Raw genomic sequence first — 26,309 nt, forward strand, 5'->3', positions numbered from 1 at the left:
GAGAAAGCGGAGGTATCTGGCCACACACATCGCTCGCATGCTAATCTTTGAGTTCTCTCCTCTTCTTGAAGGCCCTGCTCAGAATTGTGAGGGTGGAGAGTGCAGGGCCAGAGGGAGGAGAGAGCCGCATGCTGGGAGAGAGCGTGAAGCCAGGATGCTGTTCCGTACCCTCGGCCCTCAGCCAGCTTGCCAGGGAGCCTGGGCTAGGTGCCGAGGCGTCTTCCTGCACATCCCCCTCTCCCCATGGAGACCACAGGCCTGCCTCTTCTTCTGGGCTGGGCCCAGCTTCCCTCATGAGGACCCCGTAACCACTCACCCTCCCTACCCAAGCCTTGGCTTCTGCTGCGCCAGGCACCTGCTAATACTCTCATGGGGTGTGAGCTCATGTTGCCTTGAGCAGTGTTCTTCAAAGTGAGAGGACCTGGTAGCAGCAGCATCACCTGGGAATTTGCCAGAAATGCTAATTCTCTTGTCCCACCCTATGGCATTAGAAACACTGGGGGTGGGACGCAGAAACCTGCGTTTATATAAATATATTTTAGAGATGAGGGTGGAGTGAGGGGGGTGTCTCACTGTGTTGCCCAGGTTGGCCTTGAACTGCTGGTCTCAAGTGATCCTCCAACCTCAGCCTCCCTAGTAGCTGGGACTACAGGTGTGCCACCACCCCTGGCTTCACAAGCCCTCCAGGTCCTGTATAACGACCTCTAACACACGACTCTCAGCTGTGAAGCTCAGCTTCCGGGCTGTCAGCACCAACCCAAAGGCAGCTGAGAAAGGCAGAAATGAAAAGAGCCCACCTGGCCCCTCTGCGCGTCAGCAAGGGCGGTAACCCTGGGAAGACTGGGACTTTTTTTCAGTCTAAGAATTACTGTTTGAGCTAGAAACCACTGAGGGACCAAACAAATTTCCCATTTCATAGATTTGGGAACTGAGATTATTGAGAGAGGAGCAAGTACTTGCCCAAAGTGAGTAGTACAAGTGGAACTAGAATTCAAGTTTCCTGAATGCTGGGTGAGTGAGCTATTTTTTTTCCCCAAATTGAAATATCTTAAAAAATTGTAGCATTTACACCTATTGTGTGAATCTTCTACGAGAATGTGGTCCTAAGGAATACAGCCTCATTGTAAATGGTAGAGACAGTGGATGTGCTGGGTGGGCCACAAGGACCTGTCCCTGCTGGGGAACTGCTCACCTCCTCACGACCCTCCTCACTCAGTGTTCTTCCACCACGCCAGCCCCGTGGCCTTTCCAGATGAGAGCAGGGGCAGGGCTAGCAGGCCTGTGCCTACTCCTCTGCACCTTGCCTCGCAGGCACACAGTAGGCCGGCCCGCCCCGACCATTGTGGGGCGCAGGACAAGAGTACCAATGGAGGCCCACCTACCATGTGGCTATATTTTGAAATGCTACAAATTAAGCTAACAAACTACTACATAAAATGTGTCCTTTCCTCCTACTTTGACAAATAAACCTTTATAAAGACTTGGAAGACTGGAATAGGAGGTGCAGAGAACAGGCCTCCTCCACATAGCCCACTCCCTTCTCTTCCCGTCCAGGCTGCATCCCACACTGTGAGGGCCTTGTGCATGGGCAGGTGGACGCAGCAACCTGCTCGCCACGCTCATCTCCACCAGTCTTGGCCATCTTGGGAGGCAGGACTTGGAGAAGAGGCCCAGGCGCACCCTGGGAGCTGGCTCGGGGCTGTTTGGGGTCTGAATTCCAGGATCCTGGACATGAAGTATGGTGTAAGACATGGGCTCCGAGTGAACACATATCCCTTTTCCCTGTGGCTGCCCCCACTGTGGGTGGGGTGTGGTCAGGGGAGGGCTCCAGCAGAGGGCTCTGAAGGCTTCTCAAAGTGTGGTCCCTGGGCCTGCAGCATGTGCACTGCCTGGGCAGTGGCTGGAATTGCAGACTCAGCCTCACGCTGGACCGACTGACTCAGAATCTGCATTGTAACAAGATCCTCAGGCGATTCATGTGCACACCAAGGCCTGAAAAGCACTGCTCTAAAGCACAAAACTGAGGACCACTGTCCCTCTTGCCTAGGCCTATGGGTAGTACTGGCAATAGGTATCAGTGAATATTTGCTCAACTAATGGCAAATATCTCCTAAAATAGGCCTGGTAGCCTGTGGGAGGTTGGGGGGCATGGCTGCCTGGCCCCCAATGATTTCATTTCCTCTTCCTCTGGGGCCTCAGTGGCCAAGTGTCAGCTACACACCCTGCTCTGGCCTGAGCTGACTGGTCTGGTCGTACACGCCTAAGCTACGCTGGGCCAGTCGGATGATGTCTCCCAGGAACTTGAAACTTAGCCAAAAAATCAGCCTCTGGAGTAACAGCAATAGTGCCAGTGAGCACGTGCCCAGCATGGTGCTGAGTGTTTATGTACATGGTATTCAGCAGGCAGGTATTATTCCTCTGCCTACTTTCCAGCTGAGGCGTTCGAGCTCCCAGAGCTTCACTCTCCTTTCCCAAAGGTTCAGAGGGGCAGCGGCAGCATGAGGAGGGCTGGAGTGACTGGGTAGCTGAGACCAAGCCATGTGATGCAGAGACAAGTCTGTCAACTTGGGTTGCCCAGGTTCCCGGGGCACTGTGTGGCTTCACGGTGATTGGGCCGACTTTATGGGAAACGGCCTGCGTGCACAGGTGGGCAAGACCCAGCTCTGGGAGACAGCTGCAGCAATGGAGGGAGGCTGACCTGGGGGCGACTGAAGGGCAGGAGCCTTGGGAGAGGGGGGCAGAGAGAACTTCCACTCCCCAAAGGGAGAGCAGCGCATGGCCAAGACCAGCTGGGGCTCGTCCGCACCTCAGCATGGGCCGGAGAGTGCCCACCATGGGGACTCTCAGAGATCTGCTCCCCCACGTCCCCCAGTGAGTTGGCAAGCAAGCTTGCCACAGAAAAGGTGTGGGCGGCTTATTTTGGAGACATGGGGCAGGGGGCAGCAGAGAAGTTTGCACCTTCCTCTGCACCCGGCTCCAGAGGAGCGGATAGCCCAAAGGCTGAGGGGGTGGTGGCAGCTGGGATGCACTGGGTTGAGGCCCTGTGGGGGCCGGAGAACCAGTCCAGACTGGAGAAGGGAGTAGGGGCCTCACTGACCCAGAGCAGTCTAGGAACAGAGCTCCGAATGGAATCTGCCGTTCTGGCTGGGGCAGGGCGGTGACTCAGGGAGGTAGGCCTTTGAGCGCCTAAGAAAACAGAGCAGCAGCAGAAAGTCTCTCTCACGGTCCAGGCCTCTGCATGTGCAGGGTCATTCGGCTTTATTTAAAACACAAACCAACAGCTTTCATTAGCACTGACACAGCGGTGGACCCTCCTGTCATCTGACAATGGAAGGTCACTTAAACAGCACTCACACAGGCAACACCTTAAGTGGCTCACAGCAGAGATGTCACAGCCTGGGCAGCACACTAGCCCAGGGTGGCCACGCAGAAATACACTACTCGCTGCACAAATCTCCCTTTCAAAACCAAACAATCATCAGAAAATCACTGGCTTCTGCAGTGAGGAAGGTACAAAGCTTGGTGGCAGAGGCCCAGCTCCTTGTGGCCCCTTGCAGTGGGGTGAGGTGACCAGGACTCCTCAGGATGGCATGGCTACGGCCAGGAGCTGCCAGGGCCTCCTTCCTGCTGGGAGATGGAAGGCATCCGTCCCCACGCCCACGGGAGGGGGCGAGCCACCAGGAACCAGCCTGTCATCAGCATCCCCGAGGCCCCCGCAGACCAGGATGCAAATAGCTCCAGGCCCACGCGGCTCCCAGTCTGCTGACGAGGGCTGCTTGCTCCTGTTTCTTCTCCTTCTTTTTATTTTTTTAAGGGAGCAAAATTCAGAGTAAGAGTTGGCAGTTCTGGAAACTTTTCGTGGTTCCTCAGACAACCGTGGCAAGATGGAGTAGAGAGAGGGCCCTCTCTAGGCGCTTTCTGCTGACTGTCTCGGGGGCAGGAAGGGGGGGCCCTTCCTCTACAGTGAGTGGCCCCTGGGCCCAGCGGACGCAGGGCTGGGTGGGGTACAGAGCCACCCCAATAGGAAGCTGGGCCTGTGGCTCCTGTGACCCAGTGAATGGCAAGTCCCCACAGCCTGAGCCTGGGCCACCTCCCACTCCCTTCGGTGAGGAGGCTGCTGCTGCTGACTCGTGTCCAGGCCCAGGCTGAGGGGTCCCCGGCATCACCGCGCGGAGAAGGGAAGACTCAGGAGTGGCTAGAGCTGGAGGAAAGGCTGGGCACAGGGCAAGCAAGCGGTTCTTACAGCCCCTAGCCCCTCACTAACCCCCCACGAGGGTTCCTTACTGAGGACATTGCCTTCGCGGGGGGTCCCTTGCGGTTTAGTCCCTCTAGTCCCGCTCTGGCCGCCTCCCCTCCCCAGCCCGCAGAATCCGCCGGGCAACGGGCCGGGCCACGCCAAGCCATGGACAAGGACAAAGGGCCGATTGTGCCCAGCAGCCGCGCCTTCTTGGAGGGCCTGGCCGGTGTCGTGGTGGACACGGTGTCTCCAGGAGGGGCCCGGCGGCCAGGCGGAGCGGGGGCAGCTGGCGAGGCGCAGCCGGTTTCCTTGGCAACGGGCCGTGCGCGGCGCGGGCCCGCAGGCTCCAGGTGGCGGGAGGCGGCGGTTGGCAGCGAGCGCGGCGCCAGCCCGGGGGCGGGCGAGCCCGGCCGGCGCCGCAGGTAGCGCAGGGCCAGGTGGTGGCCGTGGGCGGCGGGGCTCCCGCAGGAGGCTCCGGCGCCCGCCCAACTCGAGGTCGGGGGACTTTTCCGAGCATCATCTTTATTCCGCTTCGAAGCAATCACAGAAACTTCTCGGGCGGGGCGGAGACCCGAGGCGCTCCGAGGTTGCTGCCGGGCCCTCCCCTGCCGCGGGGTTAAACGACCTTCCCAGCGGAACCGGCTCCGTCTGAGCGCGGGCGAGGCCGCCCCGAACCGCTCAGGGCTCCGGCCGGAGGAGGCCAGCAGCCAGGGGCAGCGGGAGCAGCAGCAGCAGCAGGGGGCGCCCTGGGGCAGTGACCGCTGGGGACAAACACAACAGTTAAGGCCTGGGGCGCCCGTAGCGCGGGTGCCACTGCGCTCGTGCGCAGGACTCTAGGGGGTGACATTTCTGTGCAGGAAAGTCGCTCCAGCCTCCCTCTTTCCACCCAATTACAATTTTTCTCCCCCAGGTTTCTTTACATATTCATTTCTTTCAAAATTACACTATATGTATATTTATGGCGTTGCCTCAAATCCTCTCGGGTTATCATTTTTAGCATTTAAATTCATTATCCAGGTCTGTTTGGGAGAGGCGCCCAGTGTTCCTGCTGTCATTGTCTGCAGCCGCCTGCTGAGACCCTCCCAGGACACTTCCTGCTTGTCTGTAAAATGGGGGCCTCTGCTGGCCTCCCCGAGACCCAGGGCACCCTCTGCTCTGCCAGGGTTTTTGGGTGAAAGGGTGTGATCCGCGCCAGGGGAACGCCGCAGGGCCCCGGCGCTGTCGTACCTGCACCCGAGCACTGCTGAGACAGCATCCCTTCCAGAGCCGCCACGTAGTCGGGCCCCAGCCAGTCGCCGTAGGTGGTTTTCTCCCCCACAGGCACCGCCCGGATCGTGGCATCCTTGAAAAGCAGGTCTTGGCCGTGATAGTTGGAGGAATCGAACATTTTGAACCCATTCGTATTGTGGTCATCTCCAAACAGGTCCTGGAGGCACCACAGGCAGACCCGCTGCTCATCTGGGCTCACAAATGGTCACCCCCAACTCCCCAGGCGCTGCTTGGACAAATTGCTTTACATAGGGTGACCCACAGAGCAATCATTTCAGGGCACCAAGACTCTGACTTAAGTCATCAGCTTGACAACTGACCGGCCTCTGTCAGCAAAGGGGTTTGGGGAAAGCTATGACTATGGGCACCAAGGTAGGAGTCATTCAGAAACATTACACCAAACCAGCGCTTGGGTGCAGAACTGAAGCATGAGACTTACAGGAAAAAAGACCCAAAAATGAGAGATGGCATGGATGGGACTGTAGAGTGTTTTTCCAGGCCTGCTCAGCATTTCTCAAGCTTTTCCGCCACGCTGTCTCACTCTACCTTATAGGTATCCTTTCCCACAAACCGAAACACTTTTATTGAGAGAGACTTGTTCTCTGGCTAGATCACAATCTAACAGGTGAGTTGAATGTCTTTACTGCCCCACCCTCCTGGTGTCCTGGAGACTCGCTGCTCTCTTCCCTGGTGAGAATCACTGGAGTGAGCGTTCTATGGCTACAGTCCTAAAAGTGCTATTAAAAAACCAGGAGTAGTATGAGGAACTGTAAATATCAGTGTAAATAAAGGAGACCTAGAGAACACAGGTAAATGTCTATGTCAGCTGTATATAGAAGGGGTCAAGTGGTTATCAGTCTTTTTGGAGAGGACTCACGGATCCTCTTGGAGATCTGATGAAAGCCATCAGCCTTTGACCCCCCAAAATGCTCATCCACACAGGATTCACACCCATACGGGACTCTCACCCCTCACCCCCTAATACTTCAGGGGGTTGAGAAACCCCCTGGAAAGGCCCAGGGACCTCGAGTAAAGAACTCCTGGGCTAGACGTATCCATGGGGCAGATGAGGAAAGTGTACATAATTTCACAATTTCAAAGTTTCGGATCAGGCCTGGAGAGCTGGTCAGCTCTGCAATTCTGTGGTCTGGTGGGTAGGAGAAGAGCAATTTTTGCCTAAATTAGTTGTGGGAAGGAGGGCGGTTAGAAACCAGTGGCTCCATTGTCAAAAAACTTGGCTTCTAATTCTAGATGCATTTTGAAAGTACAGCCAATGGGATTTGCTGATGGATTGGATATGAGAGGGAGACACGAGACAAAGGTGACTCCTGAAGAAATGGAAATGCTAAAGTTGTTCTTAACTGAAGTGGGGAAGGCTGCGGGAGGGATCAGACTCCAACTTTGGACTTGCTCAGTTTGAGATGCCTATTATACTAGAAATACAAGTCGTTATGGCAGGTAGGTAATTGTTAAATATGCAAGTTTGGGATTGAAGTTGGGCTGAAGATGTAAATTTAGAAGCCATCTGTATGTAGATGGTATTTAACGACATGGATCTGGATGAGTCAATAAGGATGCAGGTGTAGACAGAAGAGGGCTGAGAACTGCATCCTGGGGGACTCTAGCACCCACAAGCCAGGCAACAGGCTTGCGCGTGAGGAGGAGTGGCCAGAGAGGGGGGAGGAGAGTTATGCAGAGGTGGGAAGCTAGGAGCCAGCTGGGGAAAGTGCTTCTGGGAGGAGGGGACCATGGCCATTGCTGCTGGGAGGTCAGGTACAATGAGGACAAAGAAACAGCCACCGGACTTAGCAACGTGGATCACTTTGACCTTGACAAGGGCACTTTCAGGCCCTGGTAGGGGCCTGTCTGGAGTAGTCTCCATCCTTAAGAGAGACCAGAAGGAGAGGAATTGGTACCTCAAGAGTAGTGACAACTCCAGTTTGGAGTTTTGCTCTGAAAGGGAGGGGGATTATGGCTATAAGAGGACGTGAGACCAAGAAGGTTAGTTTGTTTTTTAAAGATAAAAATAATAGCATGTTTGTATGTTGGTGAGAAGAATGGGCCAGCTGAGGAGGAGAAATTAATGATGCAGGAGACAGAGGGGACAGTTGCTGGAGGGATGTCCTTAGGTAAGTGAAAGTCATAGAATCTCCGCACAGGCTTCCTCAGTTTCTCCCGAGGTCTGCACCAGGTAGACTGAGGCCCCCCAGGCCCTGGCCCACCTCTGCTGCCCAGCCCTCAGTGAGGCGGCCCCTGCCCTGCTCACCTGGGCCTTGTCCAGCAGTCCAAACACGGTGAAGATGTTGGTGTCTGGTCGGACCATGACGGCATGGGACGGTATCTGTGCCAGGTTGCAGGCTGCAAACTGGGACACCTCGGCCCGCGCCCCATTGGGACACAGCAGCTCATAGTCCTCCAACTTGAGGTCAGCAGCCCAGGGCTCAGAATTGTGGCCTGAGGGGTAGAGTGGTGCAGAGAGGGGGCATTAGGGGCAGTGGGGAGAATGCAGAGGAGGCTGCTATCCTCCTAGATCCCCAAATCCTTCACCAGGGGTAGGTGGCAGTATCTGGCCAGCTCCCCAACCCTCCACTCTCCAGGTGCTCTGCGGCACTGTCAGGTGAGAGAAGCAGCTGTGCTAATCCTATAGCAGGAGCCACCTCTAGTAGGGACTACGGAGTGCCTACTCTGTGACAGGCACTTCACAAGAGCTGCTTGATCCTTATGACAGTAACACAGGGCAGCTATTAGTGTCCCCATTTTACAGGTGAGAAAACTGAAGCTCTTAATCACTCCCGGGCAAAGATTCCCATCTGTGTATTACAGCCTCGGGTTTGAGGGGTGGGTGAGTTCTGGAAGCTGGTGGGTGATCTCCACCTCTAAAGGCTGAAGTTCTCAAACTGGAGGGGGTATAGCATCACCCGTGGATGTAAGAGGCAGCTTTAAGGGCTCCTGCTGGCAAAGAATCTCATTCGGGAGGTCTTGGGTGAGGCCCAGGAATCTGCATTTTAAACCTGCATCCCAGTGATCCTGAAGCTGGTCATCCCAGGGCTTCCTGAGAAGACACTGCTCTGGGGAATCACACCGCCTTTGTGCCTTTATGCCTTTGCTTAGCATCAACCCTCCTCCCGTTCCCAGAAGGAACTCCATGTGGGCCAGAGGAGAGCTACAGATAAAAGGGAAATGGGTGGCCCGGGAGGTGGGGGTCCCTCCTCTCCTGCCTTCCTCCCCGACCCCATCCCTGACCGCACCGGCTCATGCAGGAGCGCATGGCTGCTCCTCCTGGGGATGGTGGCCTCCACGGGCAGGCGGAGGCCAAGATTTGCAATACCAGCCCGTGTTTCTCTGCCTATCCTGCTTCCCTTTGACCAATTCCCTTCCCCTCCGGGCCGCAGGCCTGCCTTTCTGGGCCGAGGGGAATCTCTGCCAGCCGCACCCACACACCCTGGCACTGTGTAAATATGCCCAGAAGGGGGTCTCCCCAAATCGGCCAGAATTGAGTCTCTACCATTTCAGTGGGAAAGGGACTTGAACTCCAGACCAGTAAATACTGTCATGTGTCCTGCACCCCTGGACATGTGGCCTCAGGTCTGTTCTTACCACATGGCCCCTGGTGATTTTCTTGGCTGGTGTCTGGATTGTGTTGGGGACAGAGAATAGCCCCCCTGCACACATCTGGCCCTGCTCTGGCCAGAGCCCTGCTCACCTACCATTTGTGTTGTCAAAGACGGTCGTGTGCGTGACGAAGGCGACGTCGCCTGCATTCTCCACCAGGCACCTGCCACACAAGAGGACAGGGTGGGCATCAGAAGGAGGGCCCCAGCCTTTGCCTGCAGTCCAGCCCAGCCTGCCACCGACGAGTACCTGAAGGCGCCGCTGTAGCCGTAGTACCTCTCCTGGCTGTTGCCCACACACTTGTTGCGGCCCTGCTCGTCCCCCACGCAGAGTGCGCACAGCGAGGGTGGGTAGTTCTTGGGGTTGTTCACGGGCACGCAGCTGGCGTTGAAGAACTCGCTCACCGCTGGGGTGGAGGGGAAGGGCTGTGATGAGGGGCCAGTGGCAGAAAGGGTGGCAGGGAGGAGATGGGGGCTGCTTCCCCACAAATCTTCCCACTCACCTGGCCCTGCAGTACAAGGCCACCCATCTGCTCTGCTCCCCATCCAGCTCCAAGTGGCATGTCCCCTCTTGGGAGGATCTCAGGGATGGGGAATACAGAGGTTGCCTAGACACAGGAACCCTCTGGTAAGTAGTCACCCAGCCTTTGCTTGAACTCCCTCAGGGAGAGGGAACTCACTACCTCATAAGCTATTCTGTTCCAAGCAGAGAACTGCCCAGCTGTCTGGGAGTGGCAGGACCAACCTTAGAACCTTTTGTGTGTTAGTGCCGGTGGTTGGAAAAGAAGACGTTTTTATTTTTTTGAGTTACCAGCCAGGGCAGAGGTATGTGGCCAGTCAGCCCAAGGATCTTGCCAGCTTCCGACCGCCTTCCTTTCACCATGAATGTTGAGTGATTTAGCACATGGCAAGGGCCTTGTGTATGGCACGTGGTAGGTGCTTGGCAAATGTTTCCACCTCTGTCTCCAAATTAGCACTTGTGAAGATACCTGGGCACTTTTGCAGAAGGCTGGCCACTTTCCAACAAGGTCCCCGACCTCAGAGCTGGCCACCCATCCACAGCCAATCCCAAAGAAGAGCTCCCGAGATTGTGTCCCTTGAAGGGTGGTACCTGTGAGGATGTCGCAGTCCTTGGGCCAGATGAAGCCCCTCTGGATGAGGGCGCCCACGGGGATGTCCCAGCCTGCGGGGCTGCCAAAGCCCGAGTGGCAGGAGCGCTTGCCGTGGAGCTCATCGAAGGTGAAGGCGTAAGAACTATCCCGCCTCACCACGGCCACCACGAAGTATGAGTTGCTCCTGTCCTCCGCTGGGGAGAGACGGACACCACATGCCTGAGAGCCAGGGGCCAATGCCACGGGGCCCTTCCCCAAATCCATTCCCTCCTGTCTCTCTGCTGAGCGGGCAGGCCTGCCCCAGCTGCACAGGCCACGCAGCAAATGCGGCAGGGCCCTGCCTGCCCCCTCGCTGGGAAGCAGCCCATGTGGCTCCACTCCTCACCCAAGGGGATTTCTTTCCTTCCACCCAGGTGTTATTTTTCTCACTCCTGGGAGAAAAGTGGTGGCATAGCTGACAGACACAGAAGAATTTTTTTAAGCCCAGAGATTGCTCACATCCAAGTGGAAGGGACCCAAGGCCCAGAGGTCACTGCTTAGGAGGACACAGGCCGAAGCCCTCACCCAGGCCACTGAGAAGGAGAATAAGCTGACGGGGTACTCCCAAGGGCCCCTTCCATGGGCTGCGATGGTCAGGGCTGGGCAGCTGAGACCAGGAGTCCAAAGGTCGGCAAACTTTGTATGGCCTGGATTGTAGGCTAAGAACGGTTTTTATATTCTCAAAGGGTTATTTAAAAAGAAGAAGAATATGCAACAGAGTCTGTGGTCTGCAAAACCTAAAGTATTTGCTCTCTGACCCTTTACAGAAAGTTTTCCAACCCCTTAGAGACGTTCATTGAACAGATGGGGAAACTGAGGCCTGGGGCAGGAGGGGTGTGCCTGGTGACAGGCAGCAACCAGAAATGGCTGAGGGGGCACATTTTTATATTTATAAAAACACCAACCACCTCCCAGCCACGGCCAGGCGGTGGACACTGCACTCACGGGCATACTGCTCCCCAGCCGCGGGAACCAGGTCGTATGTCTTCCCCGCCCTGTAAATGTCCTCGCCCCTCAGGGTCACAGCGTCAATATGCCCAGCCTGAAGGAGCAGAAAGAGAGGACTGGGGAGGCCCCAGGAAGGTTCTGCATGCCGGACCCCCGGGGATTAGCAGAGCCTGATCTCTTGGGGCTTGTGGCCTCAGGCTCCCTTCCCCTGGGGAACCTGGGCGTGAGTGCCCCATCCTGCCCCCTGCCCGTCTGCCCCTTCCCCTTTGTGCAGACGCCTGCCCAGGAGGGCTGCTTGGAGCGTGGGGCTGGGGGGTGGGAGTGTGGAAGGTGGAGGTGTGGAGGGAGGGTGGGGACTGGGGGTGATGCTGGAAACAGCCAGACTCCTACTCCTGGGTGTCTGCTCCATTCTTTCAGCGCTTGGTTACCCGGGGTCTCCTGTGTGTCCCTGCTCTGAGCCCCTGCTCTGAGCAAAGCATAGCATGACCCCTGCCCTCATGCTTGGTGTGGGGCCTCCCCATGGACTGTCAGCCCCCAGAGGACTGGGCACTGTATCTCCGGCACCCAGCCAAGGGCTGGTGCACAGCACGAGTGCACTACGTTTCTCAAATCCGTGTGCAAATTAAAGAATGACCCAGGTCTTGAAAGATGGCTCCAGGGATGAAGGACATAGCCCGACAGAAGGAGGCAGGAAGATGGGTCTGGCACCCCAGGTTGCCCATCCCCCCCCACATGTCCATTCGGAAACCTCCTGAGAGGTGGCCCAGGACCCTGCGAAGGGGTTGACTGGCAATCAAGCCATAGTCGTGTGACAAACCCAAGGGAAGGGGTGAGGCTGGGGGAGAGAGAGGATACCTGAACCCAGGCAGGTGCCCCACGCCACTGGGGAAGAGGCATGAAGTGCTCACGTTGGAATAACAGGTGGCGACATTCACCCCCCACACCTTTTCCTCCCGACTGTTTCGGGGGAACACACAGACCCTGGACCACAGTCCAGGCAACTGGCTGGACAGGAAATGGGCGTTAGGGCCACACTAGACACCATCTCTAAGAATCACAGAAGCTAGAACTGAGGGTCTTTGAGCCTCTTGCTGCGGTCCCGAGGAATTCCTGACATCTGGTCCTCTCCCCCCAGGCCCCTGGGCAGCCCGCTGACCCTCTGTGAGCTCAGACTGAGAGGAGGCTCTCACCTAGAGGGAGCTGGAACCTCCCTCCCTGCATCTCTCCCTGCTCTGGGGCCCCTGGAATAACAGGGCAGCCTGCTGGGCATTGGGAATAAAGACCCTCCACCCCTAAGCCCTTTCCTCTATTCCACCTCGGCCTCTTCTCCGTCAGCCTCACGTGCAGGTGAGCTCAGCTCTGCACAGGGACAGGCTTCCGTCGGTCCCTGGGGGAGGTGGATCATCCACAAGCCAGCTGGCGACCTTGTTACTTCCTCAGCCTCTGGGGAAACAGCCCCCTCTGCCTGTCCCCCTGGTTGGGGTGTGGGTCCCTGTGGCCCTTCCTCTCCCCTTTCCTCTGAGGGCTTGTTGCCGGAGACATTCTAACCCTCCCCAGGAGGCAAGGGGACCAGTGAACGGTAAGGACCGCCCCGGCACTGCCACCGCCTGCCCACCTGGGCACGGCCCCCACCTGGATCCGCTCCATGCAGTGCTGGGGGGACTCCGCCGACACACACTGGATCTCGGGCTTGAGCCTCTGCCGGCTGAAGGCCACAGCCATGTCTCCACACTTCTGGATCTCGGGAGTAGACAGCACACACCAGCGCAGGTAGTGGGGCAGCCCTGTGTGGGGCAAGCATGTGGTCCCCGCCAGGCTCACCCTGCGGGGCAGGGCCATGGGGCCGGTGCCACCGTAGGGAGAACTTGGAGTCAGACTCAAGGGAAATTCTAGGTCTTTCTCTTAGCTGTATGGCCAGGATACATTATTTAACCATCTGATCTCACCTCCTCATACCTTTCTCATGGGGCTGTGAGAGGTTGGGGCAGACTGTGGCTGTCACGTATCTAACTCAGCGCCTGGCACCTGTTTCCCTGGCTATAGGCAGAGGCTATATGGGGACAGGGCTAAAGGCAGGAAGCCCAGTCCAGCAAGACACACTGAGCCAGGGCCATGGCCCTGGGTGGAGAGAGGCAGGAGCGAGAGGAAATGACAGGCTGTGATGGCCCCTGCATGGAGGGGCAGGGATCCCCTTCCCAAGACAGACCCTGATGGCCCGGCTGCCACCTCCTGAGCAAGCAGGGCCTCCATGCAGCGGGTCGTGCAACCACAGAGCTGCTTTCTCCCCAAACCCCCAGAGGCAGAGAAGTGGAAGCAACAGGTTCCCACAGAGTCCAAGGGGCACATGCTGGGCCTCCTGGGTGAGTGTCCTCCCCAGGCCACTTTCCCAGAGAGTCCTGCCATGCCCGAGAAGGGACAGGTGGACTTACGGTTGGGGTCACAGAGCAGGCCCTTCATGGCATGCAGGTACTCGCGGCCCAGCCAGGCCTCGTAGGTCTGTGTGGCAATGGGCACAAGCTCCGAGGTGGAGTCTTTGAACAGCAGGTTCTTCTGGCCATAGGCCTCAGAGCTGAACATCTGGAAGCTGCTGCCCTCGTGGCTGAACAGACGCTGTGGGTCAAGGTGGGCGGCAGGGGCTGGTGAGGTGCTCCCAGGCCACATCCTTCCTGCCCAGGCTCAACCACCACCTCCTTCTTCCTGTGACCTCAGGCCAGAGGTCCCTGGGCCGGGTGAGGCCCCCTCCTCCTCGGTGCCTTTCCTGATCCCCTGTCTCCTTCCCCTGTGCCCTGCCAGTTCATCCTAGGTCACCCTGCTCATCGCACTTGGCTGTTTGGACACATGACAGATGGCGCAGGTGTGGATGGTGCTGAGGGCCAGCTGGGCAGTCGCAGTCCAGACGGGGTGAAACTAGCGGAAGCAGAGGCCTGGATCCCCAGCCAGGATCTGTCCTGGGGAGGGTCTCTGGGTCCCGTCCCTCCTGGCCTTAGTTAGCCCTGAACCCCAACTCTGGCGAGCGACAAGGAGGTCCAGCACCACCCGGGAGGCTGTGCAGGGGCCCTGAGCCCACCTGGCCTTCATTGAGCAGCCGGAAGATAAGGCCCCCATCTGTGTCAGCCCGGACCACCACGGCATGAGCAGGAACCCGGGCCAAGTGGCATTGCCTCCACTCGGTGACGTCAGCCCGGCTGCCATCCCGGCACAGCAGCTCAAAATCCTGTGACAGCAGCTCCTGGTCCCAGGAGGGTAGGGTTTTCCCTGGGAAGACAGGAAGTCTGGGGTGAACCAACTCCTGAATAGGAAGAGGTTCAGGGAGGGCATCCCAGAAGGCCCAGGAGAGGGAGGCTGGGGTGAGGCCAGTGTCATGGAGGTGAGAACTCAGGACTCGGCAGGAGCAGAGCTTGGTGGCTGCACCCTGTAAGACCAGGTATCCACAGAGACTGTGTCTAGCTACTCACATTTTTTACCTCTCACCAACTTGTATTACTAAAATGGGTTGGAGATATCTGACAGTAATACAATACGTATAAACACGATTATTTATTCAAGATAAAAACAGTAAGAAAGTAAGAGCAGCTTAGGATGAGAGAGATGAATGTGCCGAGAGTCTAGAATGAACCACCCACTGCTGCTGTCAGGGCTAATTTTGGCTCCGAGTAGTGGGTGGGGACCACAGTGGGAATACACCCCGATGGAATCTACCAGAACTGTGGCCCAGGGAGAAAAGGGCAACTCCCCAGAGCTTCGCCCACAACCCCAACTATTAATATTTTGGTGTATTTCCTTCAAGTCCTTTTTTTCTATTTTCTAACCATTCTTAACATGGTTAAAGACACAGTTGTCAGGCACTTTTGCGTGCTACTTGCTTTTTCCACTTACATCTACCAAGAATTTTTATACATTATTGGAAACTTTCCCTAAAACTCATTTATTTCTTCATAGAAGAGATTTATTTGAAAGAGTGACTGACTATTGACACCAAATCAGAATCTTAAAAAGACTAATATTAAGGACTGTGACTAAACTACAGATAGTCTTGCCTAACAATATCTTTACAACTTTTGAATTAAGACTAGGGGGAAAAAACCGTACTAGGAAACAGGAAGGGAAAAATAATTTGTAGGATCATGAAAACTTTCACTGCTAAGCTATTTAAAAACAAAATCCAAAAAACAACAGAGAAATACTTTGGAAGACCTCCACAAAGGTCGCCGTTAATGCCGCACGGTGGTTTATAGCACTCCTAATTCCTCAGTGCAACTCTTTCCCCACTCCCCAACTTGCCTCCCTTTTTAAACTGCTGCAGAACTGTTGGCTAGATCATCTCCCTTCCCAGGAGACAATCGCCGTTTAGGTGCTTCCACTGGCCACTCCTGTTTCTCGTTGGCCAGGGACGATGAAAGTCCTGTCACTTCACTACTTGAGACGTTTATGCCACTTCTACTCTTTTCCTCTTATCAATCTTTTTGCAAAAAGATGCTCTTTAAAAAATTACTTCCTTAGATTAATGTCAAAATTTTTAAAAAACTGGTTTTAGCCCAATGCATCTCTATTCTTTGCCCGCCTTCCAAATTCTCCTTCTTGACTCATCTTGGGCCTCCGTCCAGGTGCCCATTTTGCACGAAACCATCCTCTGTGCTCCATCCCTTTCCAGATCCCTGTTCTCCTCTTGCTCCAATCTGGTTCGTGTTTGCCTTCATGGAGGTCATACTCCATGCTGGGCTTTCTGATTTAAAAGGCAGAGATTAACAACAACAACAAAAGACAATGTTTTTTTTTAAAAAGACAATGACCAGATATTCTGGAATAGGCAAAACCACAGGGATAAAAGTCTGAGTGGTGGTTGGTGGCGGGTGGGGAGGGAGATAAACTGGCAGTGGCATGAGGGAACTTTTGGGGCGAGGGGTCTGTCCCAACAATATCTCGATCGTGGTGGTGGTTATACAACTGTAAGTTTTTGGCAAAATTCATAGAACTGTATTTCAAAAAGAGTACATTCTGTTGCATGTAAATTATATCTCAATTTTCAAAAAAGAAACAATGTTCAGGCAAATCCAAACGGAGGGACATTTTATAAAATAAATGCCAGTGTCATAAAAAACGAAGACTGAGAAACTGCTGCAAGATAAAGGAAACTAAAGAGATCTAAGAACTAAATACCATGTGTGATCATAGATTAGGTCCTGGGTCTGAAAACAATTGCTACAAAGGAGAGAATTGGGACAGTGAGTGAATCTGGAGTATCGCCTATAGATTAGGGAATAGTATTGTGTCAATGTTACATTTCCTGAATGTGATTTCTAGGGCTGGGTGTACATGCTCTTGCTCCTAGGAGACACATACTGGAGTATTCAAGGTGTACAACACAGGCAATGTACTCTCAAGTGGGTTGGAACACACACATACACACACGCGCACACGTATAGAAAGAATGATAAATCAAATGAGGCCAAATGCTAAAAGTTGGAATCTGGGTAAAGAATAGTTGGGAGTTCATTGAATTATTCTTGCAACTTTCGTAAAGCTCAATTATTTCAAAATTTAAATATTTAGATGATGATGACGTAATGGATCAACATATAACACCAACCTATCTTAAACAAGATTTTTCCAGGAAGGAGGGATGGCTTCTCCAGGCAAGAGGAGAAGAAGCCAAGAAAGGGCAATAGATAAGATCTGGGGCAAAGATCTGCAGACTTTGTAAAAAGCAACCCCCAGCTTCATGTGGAAGCAGAAGCCAGCACCATATATAAATCAGAGCAGGCCAGAGCTGCTCACCAGCCCCCTTGCCCAGCCCTCCAGAGCGGTGGGAACTCCATTGGTGAGACTCAGAGAGTCAGAGCCTGCTTTTGGCCTGCCATCTGGGGGCCCTGCCCCAGGCAGCCCCAGCCTGAGAGCCTGCTCAGACCCTGTGGGCCAGCCCCTCACTCACCATCGGTGTTCTCCAGCACCGTGCTGTGCTTCACGAAAGCCACGTCCCCTGCACCTTCCGCCAGGCACCTGTGGAGGAGAAACCGTGAGCCCCTTGGGCCCTGCCCGTCTTCCACCTCTCTTGGTCTGGCTGGGCTGGAGGGGTGGCCGCTGTGGGCACAGGTTTCACAGTGATGCAGACCCAGGTTCCAGCTCCCCAGATGCTGGCTGCGTCCCTGTCACCTGGAGATTGGGGATGGGAAAGCAGCTCCCCCAGGGCTGCTCTGAGGATGAGAGACCCTTTAGAACCAGGTATAGACCCTGTGTAGCCTCGCCCATCTGTGTGGAGCAGGTGCTCCTATGGCAGCTGCCATCAGCAGCAGCCTTGACACTCGTTTTAAAGATGATTCTGCCCTCAGGCAGGGGATTGGACCAGAAGACTTTTTCATGCCATGCCAAAAAATTCCCGAGTGGAAGGGACTGTGACTTTTATGTATTCTCTGTATGTCGCTGCCCAGTGCAGGAGGCAGGTCAGGGCCTGCCGGGCAAAGGGGCTGCTTGGGTCCCTACAGCCAGAAATAAGCAGGGATTGGGCTGGGGTGGGAGAGGTGGCACAGGGGAGAGCTCCGAGAGTCACGGAGAACAGGCAATGGCCGAGAACTCAGGGGTGCAGGAGGGGCAAGGGTCTCCCGCTCAGAGGTGCTGAGGACAGTTTCTTCTCTCTCGGGCCAAAAACTGCATCGGCCCAGATCACACCCTGAAGTGTGGGCCCCCAGCAGGCTTCCCTGCTTCCAGGTGGAAACACATAGGCAGCTAGAGGGACTCAGGAAGTTTCCACTCCAATTCCTGCTGAGCACGTTTCTTCACTTGCCGGCAGATGGAGTTGGGCCATGAGCTGTTAGAGACTCGGTTTCGCATCCATGGAGGACTTATCCAAAGTGGCAGCCTGAACCGGCCGCAGAGACGGGCCAGCCCCAAGTGTCAAGCCACCCCCCAACCCCACCCTCCCTGCTGGTCTGAGACACCAGAATGGGGACATGGGAGTGGCCAGAAGGCTGTTTTTTCCATTTTCTTCTCTCTGAGCCTTCACCTCTCTAAATGTACCAAACATGTTGATTTTATGAGCAAACCAGTTTGGCATATTCCAGTTTGATGTTTTAAACTAACCAGGGCACAGAACTATATAAAGGGTGCTTTGACGAGGTGCAACCCACACTGCCTCTTCCCCTCCAGGCCCTCTCTGGGCTAAGGTGTTTTTCCCCAGCCCCTGTGGCCTCCAGTGCCTCACGGGGGACTCAGCTCCTCCCTGCCCAGCAGCCCCTCCCCCGCACCCCTCACCGGAAGGCCCCGCTGTAGTCGTAGTATCTCTCCAGGGGGCTCTTGTCACACACCCCTTCCCCAGAGGTGTCGCCCCTGCAGAGGCGACAGAGGGACTCCGAGTAACTGGTCTCTCCTGCCCCGGGGACGCAGCTGCCCCCAAAATAGTCGCTGACAGCTGTGGGAAGGAGGCAGAGAGAGGTCACTCAGCAGGACTTTCTGCAGACCCCATTCAGGCCCCTAAGGGACAGGTTGGTGACCCAGGCTGGAGTCAGGAGGGGGCCTGGGCTCTGCAGGGACCTCTTCTGGACTCTTCTGAGAATCCCTTCACTTTCTAGCTTAGCCTGAGAAAAACTGGGGACTGGATCAGATCAGTGATTCCCAAACTTGGCTCACAAGATAGCAGCGGGCAGCTGTTGTTATCTAAAAACGGCTCCGGCCTGTGGTCCTAGCACTTGGGAGGCTGAGGCAGGAGGATCCCTCAAGCAGTGAGCTACGATGACGCTGCTGCACTCTAGTGTGGGCAACAGAGCGAGGCACTGTCTCAAAAAAAAAAAAAAAGAAAAAGAAAAAAAACAAAAAGAAAAAAGAAAAGAAAAGAAAAAATGTAAAAATGGCTCCGGGGAACAAAACATTTACTCACAAATGACCACACAGGATAACTAAATATCAACTAGATACCGTTCTCATTGTGCATTTCATTTCCAAATCAGTGACATGTTATTAATGAAAGGGGGAAAATAAAGAATTACTTAAAGAAGATCATTAATTTGATAGCACAGGGAGGGAAGGGAATCCCAGTGGAATCCCAGCCCTCACTGGAGAGGAGGCCAGGATCTGCTGACCCGCATGGTTTTTTGGGCCCCTGACAGCACCAGGGCCCCGAATCCACCCCCTTCACAAATATTTATCCTGTGCCAGGGGAGGACGCCCTGCCGTCTGCACCCGAGCCAGTTGGCCACGCTCGTCACTCAGCCAGACTGAGCTCTTCCAGGGCCAGCCCCAGGAGCAGATACGTAATAAATATGCCAAGTGACTGATAAGCCACCCACAGCTGGCCGCCATGTGAAAGGAGGCGGCTTCCAGGCTCCCTGGGGTGGCCGTGCTGGTTTGCATGGCTGGTTGGCTGATGAGCTACTCGGGAGCCTTCCGGGTACAAGTCAGCAGCCTGTTCGGTCCTGGAAGAAGAGTGTTTCTGACCCTGTACAGCTGAGGACACACTTCTATACCAAGTGCACGCCAGGCGGGAGCCGCTCCGTGGCGATCCACTGCCTTCCCACCTTGGGTTGGGCCCTGTGCCTGGCTGTGTCGTGTGGGGCCCGGTGACAGGTGAGTGGGAGTCGTAGGGGCCAGTCGACCAGGAACTCAAGTGGTGGCAGCACAGGGCTGGCCAGCACAGCAGAGGGAGTGAGTCCCTGACCATGTGTCAGGGAAGGCCCCTGGAGGAGGAGGGAGTTTGCTGCACCTTGAAGGGGGGGAGGTGCGACAGTGAGGCCAGTGGGAGGAGACCCCAGTGGAGGGAGGCGCACAGCAGAGGAAAGGAGGGGGCAGCCCCGAGATCCCCTTGCCCACCCGAAGCTGTCACCTTTGAGCACGTCGCAGCCCATCACTGAGAGGCGGCCGCTCTCCACCAGGTAGCCCACAGGCACGTTCCAGCCCACTGTCCGGTTGATGCCCGTGTGGCAGGACTTCACTCCTTTCAGGGTGTTGATGGTCACGTGGGAGCTCCTCTTGACCACAGCCACCGCATAATAGGAGGTACCAACCTCTAGGAGGGGAGAAGAGAGCAGTGAGAGGGCAGCTGAAGCCTCCAGGGAAGCTGCAGCGCCACCCTGCCCGGGAGAGGGCGCATGGGTGTGCACCTGGGTGTGTGCGTGGCGTCATCCTCACTGAGAGAGCAAGTGGTGCCAGCCACGTGTCTCACCATGAGACCCTGCCCTCCTCCAGCCCCATGATGTAGATACCATCCCGGAATGTTGATTCATTCATTGACTCCCCCTTCGCCTTCCCAGACCAGCTGGTGCTTAGCTGGGTCCGCATTTGCCCACGTCAGGGTAGCTCTGTAGCTGGACACGGAGCAGAAGTAGCCAGCGAGTCTTTGCTTCCCAAAAGCCCAGGCCCTCAGGAGAACTTGGAGAGGTTGAGGGGATGGTACCATGGCTCTGGGACAAACAGTGGCTGGGAGGAGCAGGGAAGCAGGGCAGGGGCTGCCCCCATATTAGGAGAGGTGATTTCCTGGTGCTGAGGGCGTGGGGAGGCAGAGGCACGGAGAGAACTGGCAATGTGGTCCCGAGTCACCAAGACCCTGAATGGCTGTGGGATGCATGGGGGGTGAGCAAGGCTCTACGGCCTTGCAAAAGATTCCCCTGGGCCAAGTGTGTCCCAGAAGGGGCCATTCAGACAAGACACAGATGACTCATCCACGGGGACTATTGACCAGAGGCCTCCATCGTGCACACACGCACACAAACTGCCCTGTGGGGGTGGGCTGTCCCTGATCAGAGGAAGCTGAGTTCTAGAGAATAAAGCCAGTGTTATTTCTTGCACGCCTGAGTCTGGCCCCTGCCAACCTAAGCAGCTTCTTGGGTACCACCCTCTGACTCACTGCCCTTTTTCTTTCTAGTTCCTTGAGCCACTAAGATCTTTCCTGCGTGGAGTCATTGTCAGGGCTCAACTCAGACGTGGCCTCCCCAGAGCACCCTCCCGCCCGCTCCACTTCAGCAGGTTCCCCACGCCCCGCACTGCCCTCTCGCAGCCTGTCCTTTTCCTCCTGGCACTCGCATGTGTCACTGCATTTTTCTGTGTCTGTTTGTTTACTGTCTGCCTCCTGCTCTCTGAGGGCAGGAGCAGCGTCTCTTGTGCTCACAGCTCGCTGCTCATGAGCGGCAGGTAGCAGGCGCTCAACAGAGCTGCTGGATTAAGGAAAGGGCAAGGGCTGTGTAGGGGACCCGTGGGACGGGGCTGTTTCTGGCCCATGAGTGCAAAGGTTGACTGGTTTGCAGGGTGGGACTGTGTCTGTGTCATCTGACGACCACGAATTCAACAAGTGCGCAGCCACTGCCTTCTGCAAGCGAGAGCCGTGTGGAGTGTGGAGTGCCGGAGGGTGTCCAAGGAGGAGGACTGGGTGTCCTCCGCGGGCCTAACTAGACAGATGGGCAGCGCCTTAGCAGAGGCACGCGGGAGTGGGCCGGGGCTCTGGGAGTGCAGGATGAGAGGCCCTTTGCGAGGAGAAGGCGACAGTGCGCTGGACTGGGACAGAGGCTGGGCACTGGGCAAGCAGGGGTGGGGGGAGGTGCAAAGAGCAGGCTGAGCTAGAGGCGCACCAGTGTGAGGCGCACGGACTGGGCAGAGGAGCTCGCATGTCCCAGCACAGACCATGTGTCAGGCGGACACGCGCCCTGGCTCATTTTATCCATGTGACAGGGCAGGTAACTGTTATCCCCATTTTACAATCCAGGGAGTGGAGGCTGCCCGAGGTCACAGAAGGTCATGGGAAGGGACGGAGCCGGGATTCATCCCCGAGTCTGCTGGGCTCTGCAGCTCCTGGTCACCACCTCTTCCCCCGGCCCTATCCTCACTCCATGCTGCTTCTGACGGAGAGGCACGAAAGTTTGCAGATAGCTGGGCATTACTGACGCCTTGCCCACCCCAGGCAATTACGCACCCAGCTCCACGCCCAGCGTGACACCAGGCACGGGCAGCTCCTCGGTAACAGCTTCGAGGGCAACAGTTAGGGGGCTGGGCTCTCCCCGAGGAAGAACAGACTCGGGTCGGCTCTCTGTGTCCCTACTGCTCCTGTCCCCAGGGAGTTCAAGGGAGACTTAGGGGGTTCTCAGAGGGTTTGTCTGGCTGCGACTCCAGGACTGCTCTGAGGACAGGGATGACGACCAGCTCAGGGGCTGCAAGGCTGGGCCGGGCCCAGCGAGGACAGTCTGGGGCGCCGACTTCCAGGTGCAGGGCCTTCCTCTCTGCCCCACGCCGCCGTCTTACCTTGATCGTACACTTCGCCCACCACGGGCTTCAGGCCGTGCTCCTTCCCTGCCTCGTAAATGGCTCCTCCGTCCAGGGTGATAGCGTCGGCCTCCTGGGCCTGGTGAGAACATGTGGGCCAGCTGAGCCCGGCCACTCAGCGAGGGCCTCAGGGACACCCTGCAAAGCCCTGGTGGTCTGCACCGTCCCGGCTTGGACTACACGCCCCTCTCCAACTGGGGCCCAGGGCTCTTCCCACTTACCAGGCCAAGGACTCGCCTTCTTTTACTAATTCTGTTATTTTTAAAAATACTAATTATTAATTTTATAGGACTCATAATAGATATACAGAGTGAAAAACAGTCAGATAGTAGAAAATGGTATGTAGTGAAAAGTGAGTCTCCCTCACTTTCCTGTTTCTCAGCCCCTGCCTCTGCTGCTAACCTGGGTTTTCTTGGTTTTTTCTCTAAGGCAGTCTATGAATCCCCTAAATGCCCTCTTTAATTTTTTTCATTTTTATTTTCAGACACAAATGGCAGTGCACCATCAGTGTGTCATGGGATCCATGGACAGAATTATAGTTCAATGTCATTGGTTTCCACCCTCACGGTGGAGCCTGACCCAGGGCCCTATGATTGGATTAGGTCTTGGGGTCATAGGAGGGGCAGAGCAGAAATGAAAGCCCAGGTATCCTCCTGCTTGCCCCGGAGGCACTCTCCCTGTCTTGTCCTGCTTCTGAAGACTGTCAGTGCCAGTGTAGTGGGTCTCCTGCCACTCAGGCCTTCTCCGGCCCTTGCTCCTCCTTCCCCAGAAACCGTACAAGCCCCATTCTGGAAAGCCTCATGGCAGAGAGAATAATGTTGGGCCACTGAAGGGTCACCGTGGTGGGGTGGGTGGTGTCCCTGCTCTAGCAGGGGACTGTGGAAGGGAAATCCTGCCTCTCAGATACCTTTCCCCACTGGCGCCCAGCTGAGCACTGGCGCTCCTGAGGCCTCCCACTGCCTGGCCTGGGCCCTGCTGGAAACAAACTGGCCCTTGTTGTCGGGAAACTCAGGAGATCCTATCGTCTAGTCGTGGCAGGGGGAGGTCGCCGCCTTTCCCAGTGAATGAGACTGTTGTGCGCTCCCTCCTGAGTCGGAGCCCTCTTGTCTGGGCGGGGTGGGAGGGAGAGGACTCACCGTGATGAGCTGGATGCAGTGGTCGGCCGAGGTGCCCTGGACGCAGAGCAGGGAGGGCTGGATGCCCGCTCCCTGGAAGGCCTTGCTCATGTCGCTGCACTTCTGCTGCTCTGGGTCTGAGGTGGTGCACCACCGCACCTCCATGCCGCCGAGCACTGGGGTGGGGACAGTGAGCTCCAGCTCCCCTGCCACGCCCAGACCGTGGCCCCACCTTGGAGGGTGGCTCCAGCAGCTCTGGATAGCCAGTGCTCTGCAACAGCCCTGCCCTCCCACGGGGAGGCACTGAGGCCCAGGGACAGGGAAGGGGCCTGGTTCATTGGCAAAGCCCAGCGCGAGGCCATAGTATTTCTGTGCTCAGGGCCTCTCTGACCAGGGACTCAGCTGTTGGCGAATGGAGTGGCTCAGAACCTGGCCCATTCCAGAGGAGCGGGAAGGTGTGCAGGGAGCTCTCAGCCACCCCCACCTCTGCTCACCTGCCTGGAGTGGCAGCCTGGTGCGTGGAAGGGGCACTGGCTGGGGGGCACAGGCTGGGGAGTCCCAGCAGGCTCTGTGACTTGACAAGTTCATGCCCCTCTCCAGGCCTCCAAAAAGAGGGTGCTGGCCTGGGTTTCCTCACCCAGCCGTGTCCCTGGGCCTTCCTGCACTGGGACATGAGGCTGAGATGCGGTGGCTGTGAGTGGGCTGCCCTAGGGAAGCCTTGCGCCCTCTCGGAGCGCCCGTGATTATGCCAGCTGCAAACCCACCCTCAGTGGGTACAATGCCAGGGTCCTGCCGAGGGAAGGTGACACACAGAGGGGAGGCTGAGGAGTCAGCAAGTTGGGTTCAGGTTCCTGCCTCTCTAGCTGGTGGTTTCAGGCAGCTTATTTGACGTCTCTGAGTCTGTTTCATCTCCTGAGAAAGCAGATGAAAAATCCCACCTCTGTGTTGTAAGCAAGCCTATGTAGAGAGCCCAAGACACAGATCCTCAGTGGACTTTTGCTTGGGCCCCACGACTGACCAGGTTAGAGTCCCAGAGAGCTCCCAGGCTGGGGGCCCAGTGGAGGGGGCCAGAGTTCCTTGAGGTTGATGACTTTGCAGACCTGAGCTCCTCCACCTCGCACCCTGCCCCAGCCTGGGTTGCCGGAGCCCTGTGCTCGGGGAAACGCCCCTCCCAGCACTCGCCCCCACGCACCGGATCACCAACAAGGGAGGCCTGTGCTCTGCATCCTCACCCCGGACTGCAGCTTCCTCCACAGCCTCCCTCCCGCTGCCGGGGAGCAGTGGCGGTGGGGTGTGGTTTCATTTTTTGGACTGAGGAAGAATGCACCTCCTGCGGCCAGAGTCCTAACGCGAACTCCATCTCCTCAAGCGGTAGCGGCTCCCCGAGGTCCCGTCCCGTGTCGCACCGTCCAGGCCCTGACTCCCTTGGGTGCCGACGCTGGGGGACCCAGCCTCCGTCCCCCACCTCCACCCTCGCAAGTGCAAGGCGCTCGGGAGCAGTCTTGCGGCGGTCTCTCGTGCCCCTCCCCGCCAACCCTTCTGAGGCGTGAGCTGCGCAGCCCCCAGTCCCATTCTGGGTTCCCACGCCCGTCAAGAGCCACCCTCCGGGACCTCCTCTCGACAGTCCAAGGCTGTCCCCACCACGCCTCAGCCCACGCCTTTTCTTGGCGCATCTGAAGCTTCGCTTTTTCAAGGGCCAGCTCAAGGCCGCCTCTTCCAAGAAGCCCTCCAGACATCCCAGTCAGCCCCAGTCAGCGCTAGTTCCCTCCACTGTCCTCGCCCGACGCCATGCCTCGCGCCTTCCCTGTCGCCCTCCCCCGGAGACTCGGGGCACACTTTCCAGCCCTGGGACCCTGCTCAGCGGGCTGGAGAGCTCCAGGACCCCCGCCCCGGCTTCTGCTCTCACGGGGCGCGGCGGGGCCTCACCGGTGCGCAGAGCCAGGAAGAGCCACAGAGCCACGCTCGAGCCCCGCATGGCGCAGTCCAGGGGTGGCGGGGGTCAGGTCGGCTCTGGGTCCGGGTCTGAGTGGGTCAGCAGCCGCCGGATCTTTCTCCCTCCTTCCTTCCTCACCCTGGTCCGCAGCTACTTAAATGCGGCCCGGGCGTGCCCTGGCCGAGTCCACGCCCCTGGGCCCAGGTCCCGCCACCCCCCCGCCCGGCCTAGCGACCGGACACCTGGGCTGACCAGCCTGGCCTTGGCTTTCGCGCGGGCGCCCCCTGCTGGAGCCTCGTCTGGCGGGGGCTGGGGGACGGGTCTAACACTGCGGACCTTGGCACAGCTGTTCCCGGGCTCTTTCCCTCAACAATCTGCCCCGCATTCCAGAGCATCCTCCCCTCCTCTTGCCCTAGAAGGATCCCAAATATCACGTCCGCCTGGAGAAGGAAAAGCTCAGATTTGGAAAGGAGAACAGGTCAGAATCCCGAGTCTGAGCTGGAAGCTTGAAGGCCATCTAAAGCACTCACTGGCCTCCCTTCCAGCACCTTGCACGAAGGAGGGACACAGACACGAACCCGGGTGGATTCCTCCTGGCTGCGGAGGAGCTGGGCGCGGGGCACCTCACGGTCTAGGCGACAGCCTCTCCTTGGACCTAAAGAGCGGGGGTGACTTGCTCTAGTCAGTGGCAGAGCTGGAGCCCAGGTTCCCGGCAGAGCTAGCTCACTCCTCATGCTTTGGAAGATGGGAAGAGGACCAGAGAGGAACTGGAGGAAGCAGAAAAGGACAAAGAGGGAGAAGAGGGGAGGA

The 26,309-nt window shown here is 56.8% G+C and overlaps 1 protein-coding gene across 1 annotated transcript; it reads right to left on the reverse strand.

Moving 5' to 3' along the window:
* Positions 1-3,580: 3,580 nt before the first annotated feature.
* On the reverse strand, positions 3,581-25,660 carry MFI2 (antigen p97 (melanoma associated) identified by monoclonal antibodies 133.2 and 96.5). The gene is made up of 18 exons (XM_012639780.1): positions 25,493-25,660; positions 23,588-23,742; positions 22,431-22,530; positions 20,026-20,208; positions 18,462-18,618; positions 17,146-17,213; positions 14,284-14,471; positions 13,646-13,826; positions 12,849-13,000; positions 11,214-11,310; positions 10,229-10,423; positions 9,368-9,524; positions 9,214-9,281; positions 7,773-7,960; positions 5,465-5,663; positions 4,929-4,998; positions 4,265-4,885; positions 3,581-3,797 (listed from the first exon to the last, which is right to left on the reverse strand). The coding sequence occupies exons 1-18, from the start codon at positions 25,539-25,541 to the stop codon at positions 3,581-3,583; spliced, it is 3,045 nt and encodes a 1,014-aa protein (XP_012495234.1). The 5' UTR covers positions 25,542-25,660.
* Between the last annotated feature and the right edge of the window lie 649 nt (positions 25,661-26,309).

This window comes from Propithecus coquereli, unplaced genomic scaffold (genome assembly GCF_000956105.1).
Source record: "Propithecus coquereli isolate 6110/MARCELLA unplaced genomic scaffold, Pcoq_1.0 Scaffold10, whole genome shotgun sequence".
Lineage (NCBI taxonomy): Eukaryota > Metazoa > Chordata > Mammalia > Primates > Indriidae > Propithecus > Propithecus coquereli.

Bases quoted from the DNA above. Each gene is read 5' to 3' on its own strand.
- MFI2 (XM_012639780.1), bottom strand. From the start codon at position 25,541: ATGCGGGGCTCGAGCGTGGCTCTGTGGCTCTTCCTGGCTCTGCGCACC. The intron at 10,424-11,213 runs GTGAGTGCAGTG...GTCTCTCCCCAG, and splicing joins GGCTGGGGAGCAGTATGCCC to CGGAGGACAGGAGCAACTCA. The intron at 4,999-5,464 runs GTACGACAGCGC...GTTTGTCCCCAG, and splicing joins TCAGCAGTGCTCGGGTGCAG to CGGTCACTGCCCCAGGGCGC.